Source organism: Penicillium maclennaniae (genome assembly GCF_028827695.1).
Source record: "Penicillium maclennaniae strain IBT 15551 chromosome Unknown utg000007l:1.0-4884863.0:1.0-4888362.0, whole genome shotgun sequence".
In the NCBI taxonomy this organism is placed as follows: domain Eukaryota; kingdom Fungi; phylum Ascomycota; class Eurotiomycetes; order Eurotiales; family Aspergillaceae; genus Penicillium; species Penicillium maclennaniae.
The window spans coordinates 2,430,023-2,443,396 of record NW_026623219.1 but is presented as its reverse complement, the minus strand read 5'-3'; the positions used below and the strand labels follow the sequence as shown (position 1 = coordinate 2,443,396).

Sequence of the window (13,374 nt, the reverse complement as noted above, 5' to 3'; positions counted from 1 at the left end):
GCTATAGTCATGGTCCGCTTTGAGGTGGGATTACTAGATGCCATGCACCGGAAGCACGGGCGCACGAGTGACAGTTCACTAGTGCGGCTCGCCATAGTTTGCCAAATGTGGGTATTGAATGCTATCTAGGCTGTTGGTGAACTTGTGTAGTTTCGAGATAAAGCATGAAGCATCTGTCAGTGTCATATTGACATAAGTATCAATGGAAGGAATGAATGAGAACGAATGAACTCGGTTCGGAACTCGAGAGGAGGAGCGCACGTGACAAGACTGCATGCTTATCAACACGTGACATTGTTAATGCCTTACGCGTGAAATTCAAATGGTAGAAAAACAATGCGACAGGTATGACACAATGATGCAATACCACTGATTAACACGATTGCGCATTTCTTGACTGAAAGCCCCAGATGCCGGTCATGGCGCGCTCCAAATCGGTCCGCGCGCCAACAACAGCCAGTCTCCCAAACAACCTGCGCATCCCCTCAACAACACCCTCTCTCGCAAAGACTCTTGGCAAGCTGTCGCGGCAAGCACTACTGGAGCTCGCCTTAATATGGCTTGACGATCGAAATATCACATCTTCCCCGCCATTCTTACAATCTGATGAAGAGAATGGCGGCGACGACGAAGACACCCTGCCGTACCCCGCCGCTGAAACAGTTGAAGAAGTTCGCAATACATACCAAGACCTGCAAGATCGAAAGGGTGGAAAGCGTGAAGTACTCGAGCGCATACTCGAGGGTGATTGGCGGAATGGCATCACATTGCGACAGCTCGCAATGGCGGACCTTCGATACATGGACGACCACCCAGCTAGTTTACGATGGACCGCCCTCGAGCTCACTCGCATCGATGCAAGGAAAAAGCCAAATGAGAAAGACACAGCCGAAGATTGGTCACACAATGTCCCTCGCATGCAAGCCGCAAGCTTCGTGAAAGCTCTCCAGTACGAAATCGCCCCTCTGGTGAAAGCACACTACCACCTAGCCCGCTCATCAACTCTCCCTCTTACAATCCTTCGCATCTTCATAATTGACTCACCATACCAATCACCTCGTCAAGCACCCGAGGTCTTCGCCGACTCCTCGCGTGTCATCTACGTCGCTTTCCCGGACAGTTGTCCCTTCATCTACACCTCCATCACAGCAATAGGCCCCAAGCAAGCCGGTCCAACCACCAGTTCTGTGGCAACGGACCCTCGAAGTCTACAGCGCCTTGTACGCGATGCGATTCCCAAAGCACTCTCTCGGCCGCAGGAGCGGTATACTCTAAAACCAACATCATTAGCTGCAAAGAACCTCCCCACCCTCCTTGCACTTCGAGGCCCGGGCAGATCAACTTCTGCGAATGGAGCATTCAGCATCTTTGCCGACTCGGCTCTTGAAGGGAGTCCGTTGGATCCGCGTCCCTCGAATTCAGTTTCTGCGGAAGAGCATATGCGCAGTGGAGAGGCCATTGTCGAAGTTAAAGAGAATGTAGTTGGTACCGAGCAGGCACATGAGTCGACGAAACGCAAGTCGACAGATACCCACCCGAGTACATTGTCACCGACCTCTAAGAAGCGGCAATTGGCTGTGCAGGGTCGCTTTGGAACAGCGGGTGGGTCATTGGCACCAGCACCGTTGAATCGTCTTGACATTCGACTTCTGGATCAGCCTACCTTGGACGATGAGAATAATGGAAACAGCACTACTTTGCCTGCGGTTTCGCTAACTTTCACCGGGTCGGATGTTATTGGTGGAATTCGCAAGCTGGCTGAGCTGGGCGTCATTGACCCCGAGCGAATGCCGTCCTGGATGACAGGCGAGGAAGGCGTCAGTATGGCCGTCGTTCAGCGAGGGAAGAGGCTTTGGAAGGATGTTTGAATTGGCATTATCTTTAGCGTGATTGTTTTTCATGTGGCGCATTGGTTTCAAGTCTGTTGATGGTCTTTGCTATGATACCCTACACTTAGCATTCTTTACAATGTCATTAATCGTTTCTATGAGCTTGTGCTGCCAGTTCAAGCCGAAAGGCTTCTTTGACAGTAATTACGTTACATATTGGCCTAGAGAAAGAGCTACGAAAATATGAGATAATAGTTCTCGTAATGATTGAAGATAGTCATATTGGGTATCTCAATGCCATCCTGTCAAGCGAATACCAAGTATCTCCGGCCCGGAAGACTCCCTCAGCCCCGACATCAAAAACGCCATAAAACCCCGTAGCAATCATGGCTGGTGTGTAAAGAAATCATAAACGGCGATTATTGTTATGCTACCATTCAGAGGCACCACGCCGCGACGAGGAGGACCGCCATCGGGCAGTTGAGAAAGGCGAGTAGACGGAAAAGTCTGTTCATCACAATAAGCATTAGTCATTGCAACCATGAAGCCCATTGAACATAGGGGGCTTAGCTACAAGGATGGTTCCGTACCGCGTTCTCGAGACAAGCCAAATTGTTCTGCCACGTTGACATAGCCTTCATGCACGCAATCGGTAGAGGCCCTAAGTGTTTTGATGTCGATCTCTTTGCCTACGTACTCCCACGGGGGCGACTGGAATACCACAATATTAATTCTGTGGAATCGAAGGGAGTAAGTTTGGGTGTGTGTGTGCTCAAACTTACCAGTAAACGCAGCGAACACCCTTGTCGCGCGACGCTGCCGCCCATTGTTCGAAGCATGTCTTGTGCATGTTGTTTCCGCATGCAGCTTTGCACCAGACTGTTTGTTCATCGGGTTCAAATTCCATAAAGCAAATAGGACAATCACCTTCCAAAGGCTTGCGCTTGCCGTCAGTGTCTTCGGTGCTGGTAGCGTCCACCTGACTGAGGGGAGACCCCTCGAGCATTTCACGGAGTTCCTTTTGAATTGCATTAGTCAATCATTTCTGAGCCGCAAAACGAATGCAGCCTTGCCACTTACCGAAGACAGGAAGGCGAGTTGATACTGGAGGTGGGAAGGCGCTTTGAGGGCATGAAAAAGCACTGAATGGGCAACCAGTAAGAAAACAATGAATAACAATATTTGGTCCGCCATTGCACAGGAGGACGAAGCTTGCTGGAGACTCACTGTAGCAGATGTGCTTGCACTGATTGCCCTTCAACCCATCGGGACAGTCGCAGACTGGCTCCTTCCTGATGACAACCCCATAAATGTTGCCAGTTGAGCCGACCACGTCAAAGGAGATCTCTGGGCACTCACGAGTACCACCGACAGAGTGTTGTACGACAATCATTCTAGGTAAAAGAGTTAGCTAACAAAGACCACTAAAGTTCGGGTCGAGTGATGTGCAAACTTTGTCCGGCGAATTCGTTCCAATCGCTCCAAGTAAGCCTGAGGGGGGTGATTGCGCCACCTGCGCGCTCGACGCTCTTTGGATATACCATCAATCTGATAGCTCTGGGCTTGCGGTCTCTTGGCATTACCGGGAGCATCGTTCGTCGGGTTGACGGCCTCGGCGTCAGGGGCCAGGGCTCTCTGCGTGGTGGGCCTTCTCCTGCGTGGTTCTTTCATAGGAGATGATTGGGCACTTGACCTTTTGGTGACTCGGGACTTCTGCGAGCTCGTACTCCCAAGAGGCGAAGCTCTTGAAGCACGACGGCGCGGCGCGACGATTGAAGTCTTCATGACGAAGCCTCAACGTCGGATTCAAAATCCCAAGATTTTTTCAAAGGAATAAGAGAGCAGAGTGAATAGGTGGAATGAAAGATTGGCAGCTGTTTTCTTTGGATCAAACGCTCAGAAGAGCGGGAGAACCGTGGTATGTGACGTCACACGTGGGCTTTGGTAGAGCAGGGGACACCAAATGATCTCCCAAGGAAAATGTCTTGACAAGAGAAGATTTTCGACTTTCCCTTTTATGAAAGACAGTCGACTAGAGTGGAAAGAGCGTTCCCGGGTCGACAAGTTCTTTTACGTCAATCGGCAGAGCTGTCCCCCAAAGGCTCCACCAGACCATGGGAGGTATACTCAAAATCTACAGTCAATTATAGTCGAGGGACAAAGTGAAAAGAAGCAAAAGGATGGTAGACAATATATTGTAGAAATATTTGAGGGGGCAAAGGTGGATATCCCATAGGAAACCTCGGACTTGACTCTGCCCCCCCTCCTCGAAAGGGTTCTTCGGGTTTTCGAGCCTACTTCTGGTACTAGGCCCTCTGTGAATTCTTCAAAGAATAACTGGAAACGAAGTTTTATATACAGCTTATCAGGTCGGTCTTGCCTTGACACCTTGGCTTTTCACTTTTCAACTTGCCCTGCTTTCGCGTTCTCCATCTCCACCCGCGGTGTTTCCCAACCTCTATGACCCCTTGGGCCCAAGGTAGAGCTCAGGTTGTAGGAAACACTTGGAAGCTTTTTCTGCTGAGTTTGGTGGAATCAAATCCAAATCATCGACGACATGTACAACTATTGAAAAAGAAAAATGGTACAAATTTAAAGCCCATTGCTTACCGCACCGTTATAATAGGCAGACACATGGTTGTTGTCCATTCTCAACCGTTTTTGATATCAAAGCCAGCTATATCAATTGTGTAGTGATCGAGGTCATACTGTTCAATGTATCTGAAGGCCTTGCTTGAGCATTTATCCAAATATTGTCCATAGATGCACGCTTATTCCCCTCCAACCGGAGCAAAAACTTCCATACTTTCACTCCTAAGCGTTCCTTCAACAGGAGCAATCCACTCCTTCCCGGTTTTTGCAATACACTTCTACTTGAGGTGCCCACTCTTCCTTCGAAGGCCCCAAATCCATCGTCCCGGAAGTAATGGCGACTGTGTCAGCATCGGCCGGGTCCGAGCCACTCATGGCAAACAACGATGAGCTGCAGTTGGAGCAGAATTGACGGGTGACGGTGTTTCCTGATTCCGTGTTGTTGTCTCTGTAGACTTTAAGAACATCTTCTCCACATATGATACGCAATTGCTACTGAGATGTTAGCTTCAGGAATTTGGACGGTTGAGGGCTTTTCGGAAGAACTCACGTCTTTTCTATAGATCGCATTTGCCATGTAAGTGGATCCTGTCATTTTGCGGCAGTTGTTACAGTGACAAAGTAGTGTCACTGTGGCGGGTCCGGTCACCTCGTATCGAACTTCCTGGCAGAGACAGCTGCCTGTTATTATGTTGATGGTTGACATGTTCCTGGCGAAAAAGAAAGAAGTATGTATGATAAATTTAGATTCAGCACTTGGTGAAGGATCTCTAGATCTGAGAGCAGCGCCTGACGGGGAATCTGAGGGTCTCTGAACGTGTCAAGGGTTGAATATCATGCCAGTAAGGCGTGACATAGAGACTTATAGGGATACGTATCAGGCAGCAAGTCACGCCCAAGTTTTACCAAAATTCGAGAGCCTTCTAGCTATGTCCACGCATAGCTGTGAGTTTATACTGTGGACGCCTGAGCGTTTGGCATGTTTGGTGGGTTTGCGCTGTTTGGCGGGGAAGCTTCGCTATCGCTATCAGGTTGATGTGAGACGTCTGTTTCCCTCACAATCGTCAAGGTGACTTGTTAAGAAGCTACAATGCCCAAAGCGACTGCAGGGTGTCAATTTCTTTTCTCGCGAAGTCTCTCTGAATCTATCTCGCAATGATGGCACGTCCGCGAGCCTTGTCGAGTGCCGACACCCCCAAAGAACCCCATGCGGTCTCTCTCAAAGGTTTTGAGTTCAACAAACCCCCCAGTGTAGCATGTTAATGAAGCTTACCATGTTTTCAAACTCTAGTCCTACGGTATGAAGTCCTCTCGGACAGAACTTACAAATCAACGAATTCCTAACGCCTCGCAGCCTCTCGCGACCTTCACTGTCATATCAATCCCCACTCCCTACGGCCAACACGAAGATTTCCCCTAAGGCATCATTAAGTCACCCATCCGAAGAAGCCGACCCTCAATTTATACTCACTCCTAATGTGAGCAGCCCAATCACTAGCTATCACGCCAAACAACTTTCCTGCTAGAACGCCCGCTGACTGGCAGTAGCTCACCCTTCCCCCCGCATTCGGATCAGTCTACGTCGGAGAAACCTTCGCATGCACACTCAGTGCAAACAATGAAGTTGCCAGTAATGAAACGGGACGGGCCGTGACATCGGTACGTATTGTGGCCGAAATGCAAACGCCATCGTCCGTCGCAACTCTGGAGCTCGACCCCGCTGGTGACGCGGCCCAAACAGACGGGCTTCAAATTGGCGAGTCTTTACAAAAGATCGTTAGGTACGATCTCAAGGAGGAAGGAAACCATATTCTAGCTGTTAGCGTCAGCTATTCGGAGACCAGACTTGGGCAGGATTCCCAGGCAGCAAGCAATCGAGTCCGGACTTTCCGCAAGCTGTATCAATTTGTCGCGCAGCCTTGTCTTAGCGTTCGGACCAAGGCGTCCGAGCTTCCGCCGTTGGAGGTGGATAACAAGTCATTGGGTCCTTATGGGAAAACACGTTTGCTCCGCTTTGCCCTGGAGGCGCAGTTGGAAAATGTGGGAGATGGCGCGGTCGTGGTCAAGGTAAGCCTAAGCCTAAGCATTCTGTGTTCCCTACTCGTAACGAGGACACCCATCACGAAACCCTAGACGAGAAAATAAAGCTTACATGACGTTTCAATAGCAAACAAGGTTGAATCCCAGGGCGCCGTTCAAATCGCGATCCCTGAATTGGGACACGAGCGAAAACGAATCCGCCCCACCGACTCTAAACCCGCGTGACGTATTACAGGTGGCATTCCTAGTGGAACAGGAAGAAGGTCGACAGGATGGCCTCGAAGCCCTGCAAAAAGATCTCAAACGAGACGGCCGCGCCATCCTGGGCCAATTGTCCATTGAATGGCGCGGTGCAATGGGCGACAAGGGCTTTCTCACAACGGGCAACCTGATGAGCCGGAAACGCACTTGAAACACGGTGTGAGCCTGTTGGGTCCCCCGCTGTGCAACTGGCATGCCAACCGAGTCGCTACAGGATACAAGCAAGCCATCCCGCAGGATTTCTGCCGCTAGTCGACCGATAGTCCAAAGTACATAATTGAACTCATATGACCAGAGAGCATCACTGCCGTATAAAATTCTATTTTTTGAACTGCCTAACGGTGGTGTTTTCCCATCCTTGGTAGTCGGCTATCTGCCGAGCCGCACTTTGGATCCCGGCGCCGCTGGCGCTGAGGAATGGGGAGCGGCCGGCGGCTTAGCCATGCCGCTCGTGCGCATGTCAATCGGTTTTACACGACAAATACGCACTAAGGCGTGGAACTCGGAGTGCCGGCTGCTATCTCGCATGCTCTAGATTCCAAGATACGGATTGGGTCCGACATTTGATTTGTTTCTGTGTTATTCTATTTTTCTTTTTTCACTATGACTGTGCGATGTCAGCCGCAGATCAGAACATGGAGTCACGAGTCACGAGTCACTTGGGTATGTATACAGTAGCCGCACTCGAATCGCCCAGTAAGTGATCGAGGCTGGCGGTGGAAGAGTCTAGACCCATCCGCCCTTACTGATAAACACCGGGATCCATTGACCTAGTCTTTTCGTTCTCAGCTGTTTTTGTCTAGCCCGGGCACCGAGAACCGCCTATGGCTCAAGGGCCGGGCTGGATACATAGCACGAGGTCTGGATGCAAAAAACCTCCACCGCTTCTTTGAGAAGGCCGTCTCGAGGCCGAAGAATGCAGGTCAGCATAACCTGTAGTCTTTGTGTGGACGGTCAAAAAGGGCTATCAATGCATAGACACCCGAGACCCAGCGCGTAAGGTTCTGCAAGCCCCCAATCGAGGTTGGTGTGACCGTGGCGGGCGTCCCGGGTGCCAGTTGCCGGACTACGATAGAATGTTCTGCATAGGTAGAGTAAGAGGCCGAGTGGGCGGTTGTGGCCTTAGGGTTCTCAGTCACAGTGAGTAGTGTGCACAGTACAGAGCATGTTCCTGAAAATATTTCGCGCCCCCCAGTGCTCCACTTGCGTCACATTCGGCATGGGGTGCCCCAGAGGCACAGGCCGTGCCTCCACATCCTCCTGACTTGAGCTCCGACATCGACCGTGTAACATCCGTGAGGGTAGATTAAGATGGATATCACGAAGGTTCTTCATATCCATGGATCGAGACCTTAGGAATGCCCATGCCGATCGCGGATCATAGTCTGGTAAACGATTTCAGATAAGCTAGGTATCGGCCAAACCCCGACACTTTTCCTTTAGGGGGTATTCCTGAGAGGGACGGTTACATGCTAAGCCCCGTAGGTAGGTTCCAGGAGACAAAAATAACCTAGGACGAAATTCTACAATAGGAACACAAAGTGATCAGCGACCCTAGCAACGCCATGTCTCACGAATGTCTATGGCAGTCTGCCCCTATAACATTCCAAGAGGATATCATCGTGAAAAGATCATCATGGACACTGTGCTTGGCTTGATGGACTCAACCATGGGCCTCGGGCAGTCGGCCCCAGGCCCAACACTGGTATCCCCATAGCAGGCACCCCAATGGTTGGATTGCAAGAACTCCCCGTGAACCGAACATCGGTCGGCGATTCTCTCCACCGAACCAATCTTTCTGCCAAATTGGATTGTTCACTTGTTCAACGCTTTTGTGGTGCACGGTGGGGACCTCACGGAGCTTGCATTCGGGGGGAAGGGGAGATTCTGTATTTAGAGGGATCCGCGGAGTCTACAAAAAGCAGTTAAAAAGCCCACACAAACCAAGGGAAGCTCCCAATCAGGTAAAGAGGGCGTCTCAAGCGGAAGTCTGTCTTTGAAATCGTCCAGTTATGGTGCATGTGGGCTGCATTGAGGCTGCAGGCCGCAACGGGGTGATTGTCCATCAAATCGGGCAGTTTTAAATTCCTTGCGCCCAAGGTTGGAAATAACAAAAGGCTAGAAATATGATTCGGGTTTCCTATCATGTCCAGTATATTCCAAACGAACAGTGGGGAACACCTGTGCGTGCGCAGAGACAAGATGGCCAGTGCAGCACTAAAGTCGGCACCTTACCAACTAGTAATCGCATTACACCGTGGCCTACGCAACCATCCGCCTCTGCAAATGAAAAAGCAATTTGAATTCAAGCTTAGACTGGCATTGTAAAGGAACACGTAAATCGGTGATTTTTTTCATTGTGTGTTTTCAATTGAAGTTCCTCTCCCCTTTTTTTTCCTCCGTCACTGTACGTACATACGGCATCAAACCCACCCCAAAATTGATCTTCACTCCTAAACCCCTCCTCCTCCCCTGTCCCCCTACTCTGCGCAACCTCCTCCACCTTTGAATGCGGCGATTGATGTGGTGACAACGGTAGAGATTGACCAGTCCGGGTAAATTGGTTGATTGCGACTGTGCCCCCGATGCCTTCGACCAGTGCTACGAGCTCCCTGGAGGGTGCCCCTCTTGCCGACTACTTCTGGATAGCAGGCGTGGACGGATCAGAGGTCTTGGAAACCTATCGACGACTGGGCGACGACTATCGCATCAACAGTGCCGCTTCGACGGGCCCCGCGCTCGCCGATGCCATTCAAGAAGATGCCGACGCCGAAGAAGAATACAACCCGGAGGATGCCTCCCGGCCTCCCTCGACATTATACACGGGCCCTACCCGCCGCAGCTCCAACCAACGATTGTCGACTCTCTCAAAAGATTCAGGGCAGACCAATGGTACCAGCAGTAATCGGAGTAGCGTGACGGTCAAGGGTGCGTCGTCACCCTTACGGGCCTCGGCGATGTTTGACGGAGAATTCGATTTCGACTCAGCATTGTTCAAATTTGCGAATGAGCGGGACACATTCTTGACTGATTTGAGTTTGAGTGCCGGCGCTATCACCCCAAACTCCCGCCCGCGATCTCGTGTCCGGACACAGAAGATCGTTGCGGAGGATTCGCCGTCCCCTGGAGGGTCCGGTTTGCTCAGATCCGGCATTGGCAGTGTTCGTCGGCATATGGCATTTCGGGATATGAGCAGTATGAAGAGGCAACCCTCGATTGCTCGCCAAGGTGAGTAACAGCTGGTGGCCCATAACTCTCGCTTGCGCGAGAGAATACACCGCTAACATTCAATCTCATTTCGCAGCTTCGGTGCGAACTTCTAGAAGACTCAGCAATTACAACTCTGTGATTCCGGTTCCGCAACCCCTCGAAATCTCCCCCGCCATGCATCCGTTGAAGCGCCGTTTTGAACCTGTTCTACTTGACCGATACCCCACCCGAGACATGGCAGACGATACCAAGCAGCGTGGCAGATTTCCGGATTATGTCCCGATGTTCGCGTTCCCAAATGATATCAATATTGTGTCCTCTGACGAGCGGCCGCGCTCTACATGGCACGGCTTTGCCATGACCACGGACAACGGTTCCAAGCTCCATGCGATTTGCTTGATTATCTGGATCCCTCTCAACGCATTGGCCGCAGATGAGCTTGAGAAACGTTGTGAGGAATGGCGGAGGGACAACATGACCGATGAGGAGCGTGAGCTGGCGGCTAGTCTCGGCGAGAGGCTTGCACAGGAGCGTGCCAAGCTCTCGCAGCTCCTTGCGCAGCTGCCAAACGTGCCATCAGGCTCCGAGTCCCGGGAGCAGCTCGAGGACGAGATTAGTGCCGTCGAAGAGAAGATTGGGCTGATGACCGATCTGCTGCGACCTGTACGACACGGCGCAGCCTCGAAGATCGAGGGACTGACAGATGGTGATACTGGATTCTGGATTCCCCGTGCCTACGGTCCTCCTCGGCCGTGAGGCCAACATGACTACCTTCTGGAAGGAATGGCTCAAGGCGGTTGTTGTTCCCATGACCGAGGGTAGTGTTCGGCGAATCCCGCCAAGCTCACCGCGAATGGGTGTTTGGCAGCCGCTCGAGCGATATGTCATGAACCTTTGCACGGAGGCATTCTGCCCTGTTTCCTCGAAGACTCAAGTCGAGCTCGCAATCAGAGATTTGCGCCTCTTCGCGCGGCAGGAAGCTTCCAATGAGCTCCCTGGGTCTCGTAACACCGATCTATATGCCCTTTTCCGAACTCTTTCCATCCCCAACATCATGATTTTGTTCGAGTATGCTTTGACCGAGTCCCGCATAATCTTCTTGTCCTCTCACACCTCCATGCTCTATCTCGCGACCCGGGCCTTGGTCGATCTGTTGTTCCCGATCGAGTGGGCAGGTGTCTTGATTCCAGTGCTTCCTGCTCGTTTAGTCCAGGCCATCGAAGCCCCGTGTCCGTACATTGTGGGTATCGAGCGTCGTTATGAGAAGGTCGAATTACCAACCGACGACTTTGTCTTGGTGGATCTGGACAATGACATGATTGAAAGCACCGTCCAACCTACCTCCCTTCCCCGTCACCAACGCCGAAAGCTCCTATCGCTCTTACAGATGGCCGCTCCACATCATGGCCGCTGTAGGGTTCCAACAGGACCTCCAGCATATGCGGTTGAGACTTACCCATGCGACACGTTCTTGACAGAAACGCCAGCATCATATACCTCCAAAGCCCCGCCAACCAACCTGGCCAAATATGTGGGTCTCAACTCAAGCGCATTCGGTTCAACCGCCGTGGTTCCAGGTGCTTATCAACCACCAATCTTTAATGCTTTCCTTCATGCCCGCCAGGAACACGGGTCTACATCTCGCGGATACTCTTCTAAAGGATCTGATCGACCGGGAACTAGCTCAACGACCAAGGCCGGTGCCTCTCCCCCTTCTCCTCGTGAGAGCTCCTCCCCCCCCTCGGGCCATTTCCCCCCGCCGCCGCCTACGCCTTCGTCCCGTAATGACTCCGGTATGGCTTTGCAGGCTTCACTGCGTGAGAAGCGCTCCGGTCACTTCGATGCTGCATCGAGAAGAAGCTCCTCTCTTGGAATGACTCGCCGCCCCAGTGCGCCGTTCCTCGGACATGCCTCCAACCTTTCAGTCACCACTCTGAACACAGACTACAGTCAAGGTTCAACCTATGCCCCGTCTGTCTATGCTCAATCCACCATCGCCGCGTCGACTATTGTCCCGCCGTCTAGTATGCAGCATGTCAGCAATGCCGAGGGAACCTGCTGGGTGGAAGGCCATTATTTCCAAACCCAGACATGGGACGACAAGTTGGTCTGCGCCATCTGTGATGACCGAGCAGAGGAGGGCATGTATAAATGCCAAGCCTGCAAATTGACTGTCCACAACCGATGTGCTTCTCAAGTCTGTCTTGTGTGTGACGCGGCGTTCCACCCTGATCAGATTCGTGCAGCCTTTGTGAGGTGCTTCGCTAGCTTATTCTATACCTACAAGAAGTATCTTGTGCCTGCCAGTAGCGACAAGAGGAAGGCCGGGATGTACTATGTTTTCAACATGGAAGCCTTCATGAAGAGTCTTCCCAGCGAGCATGCCGACTACATTGCCGTCCTGCAACAGACCCAGGGCTTCAACGAATTCATTAGTGAGCGAGAGCGAACTAGCCCCAAGGCCAAGGACTCGAAGATGGCATTGTTCGACGAGATTGTTCTTTCGAAGCGCAACCGAGGTCGCACTTCCATCTTCTCTGGCCGTTCGACAACCGACTTCTTGTCAGATACCTCGAACCATCTATGGCGGACTGCCAGCGCTGCCTTCTTCACCCCCACTAGTCGGAGCCAGCAGAGCCTTTCTGCCGACTACACTCGGGTGGCTACCAGAGGTGAGTGCCAACCACTTTCTTGCCCCACCTAATTCCCTTCTAACATGCAACTCTAGCGCCGGCGAAACTCGATACCAGTCTGATGACAGAGCCTCGCATGATTCACGGGGCTCCACGGGTATCCAAGACGGCCACTGCCCGCAGGAAGCCACTACCTAAACTGCTGAACGGGCTGGCGATCTCCCCGTCCTCCCCGCCGAGTTAATTGGTGTGATTTTTCGATCGACCGTCCGGATAGCTCTCCTAATCCACTGGCCACGCAGGCCCTTCCTGCATCCATGTCGACAATTTGTCTGACTCACCTTTTGAAACACTTATCCCTGCTCCGGCTGGGGCTGGTCATTCCAGACGGTTGCGGACCATCTCATGGTTGTCCGCCTCGTTGGTGATGCATGGATGATGCCGGCCGTCTCCACTTGAGATAGGCAGTTGCAGCCTGAAAAAGACAGACCGCTGGCCGGACTGAGCTTTTTTGCCGTTCCCCCCTTGCCCCCAATCTGCTACCTTCGAACATGTGTCGTGGTGTTTCCTACCGCCTGTGTCACACCATTTGGACAGACCTACTGGCAACTTGTCATCGTTGATGACCTCGTGCTCTAATGGTGGCCGTAATCCGGACCACCATTGTAAGATACCTCCTACTTACCTCAACCCTCTGTTCTCGACCGATATGTCTGCTACATGTTCGGAAAACCTGTGCTGATACCAGCCATCATCCTGGTAAACATCTCATGATCTCCGATCTCGAACGATGATCGTTGGTCGTTGCT

The 13,374-nt window shown here is 51.8% G+C and overlaps 6 protein-coding genes across 6 annotated transcripts; 4 read left to right on the top strand and 2 right to left on the bottom strand.

Moving 5' to 3' along the window:
* Positions 1–410: 410 nt before the first annotated feature.
* Positions 411–1,868, top strand: N7477_008136 (CENP-N/CHL4 family protein; the record flags this gene model as incomplete). The annotated part of the gene is made up of 1 exon (XM_056969799.1): positions 411–1,868. One exon carries the CDS (start codon positions 411–413, stop codon positions 1,866–1,868), a length of 1,458 nt encoding a protein of 485 aa, XP_056819831.1.
* Positions 1,869–2,259: 391 nt separating this feature from the next.
* On the bottom strand, positions 2,260–3,614 carry N7477_008135 (RING finger domain protein; the record flags this gene model as incomplete). The annotated part of the gene is made up of 6 exons (XM_056969798.1): positions 2,260–2,336; positions 2,420–2,490; positions 2,612–2,847; positions 2,910–2,971; positions 3,057–3,223; positions 3,283–3,614. The coding sequence occupies 6 exons, from the start codon at positions 3,612–3,614 to the stop codon at positions 2,260–2,262; spliced, it is 945 nt and encodes a 314-aa protein (XP_056819830.1).
* A 1,041-nt stretch (positions 3,615–4,655) lies between these two features.
* N7477_008134 (GFA family protein) lies at positions 4,656–5,127 on the bottom strand (the record flags this gene model as incomplete). The annotated part of the gene is made up of 2 exons (XM_056969797.1): positions 4,656–4,913; positions 4,972–5,127. The coding sequence occupies 2 exons, from the start codon at positions 5,125–5,127 to the stop codon at positions 4,656–4,658; spliced, it is 414 nt and encodes a 137-aa protein (XP_056819829.1).
* Positions 5,128–5,576: 449 nt separating this feature from the next.
* On the top strand, positions 5,577–6,873 carry N7477_008133 (trafficking protein particle complex subunit 13; the record flags this gene model as incomplete). Its single annotated transcript, XM_056969796.1, has 5 exons — positions 5,577–5,670; positions 5,713–5,719; positions 5,776–5,899; positions 5,970–6,488; positions 6,589–6,873. The coding sequence occupies 5 exons, from the start codon at positions 5,577–5,579 to the stop codon at positions 6,871–6,873; spliced, it is 1,029 nt and encodes a 342-aa protein (XP_056819828.1).
* Positions 6,874–7,325: 452 nt separating this feature from the next.
* Positions 7,326–7,661, top strand: N7477_008132 (uncharacterized protein; the record flags this gene model as incomplete). The annotated part of the gene is made up of 2 exons (XM_056969795.1): positions 7,326–7,385; positions 7,512–7,661. The coding sequence occupies 2 exons, from the start codon at positions 7,326–7,328 to the stop codon at positions 7,659–7,661; spliced, it is 210 nt and encodes a 69-aa protein (XP_056819827.1).
* A 1,646-nt stretch (positions 7,662–9,307) lies between these two features.
* On the top strand, positions 9,308–12,809 carry N7477_008131 (dDENN domain protein; the record flags this gene model as incomplete). The annotated part of the gene is made up of 4 exons (XM_056969794.1): positions 9,308–9,950; positions 10,027–10,595; positions 10,636–12,604; positions 12,661–12,809. The coding sequence occupies 4 exons, from the start codon at positions 9,308–9,310 to the stop codon at positions 12,807–12,809; spliced, it is 3,330 nt and encodes a 1,109-aa protein (XP_056819826.1).
* Positions 12,810–13,374: the final 565 nt, after the last annotated feature.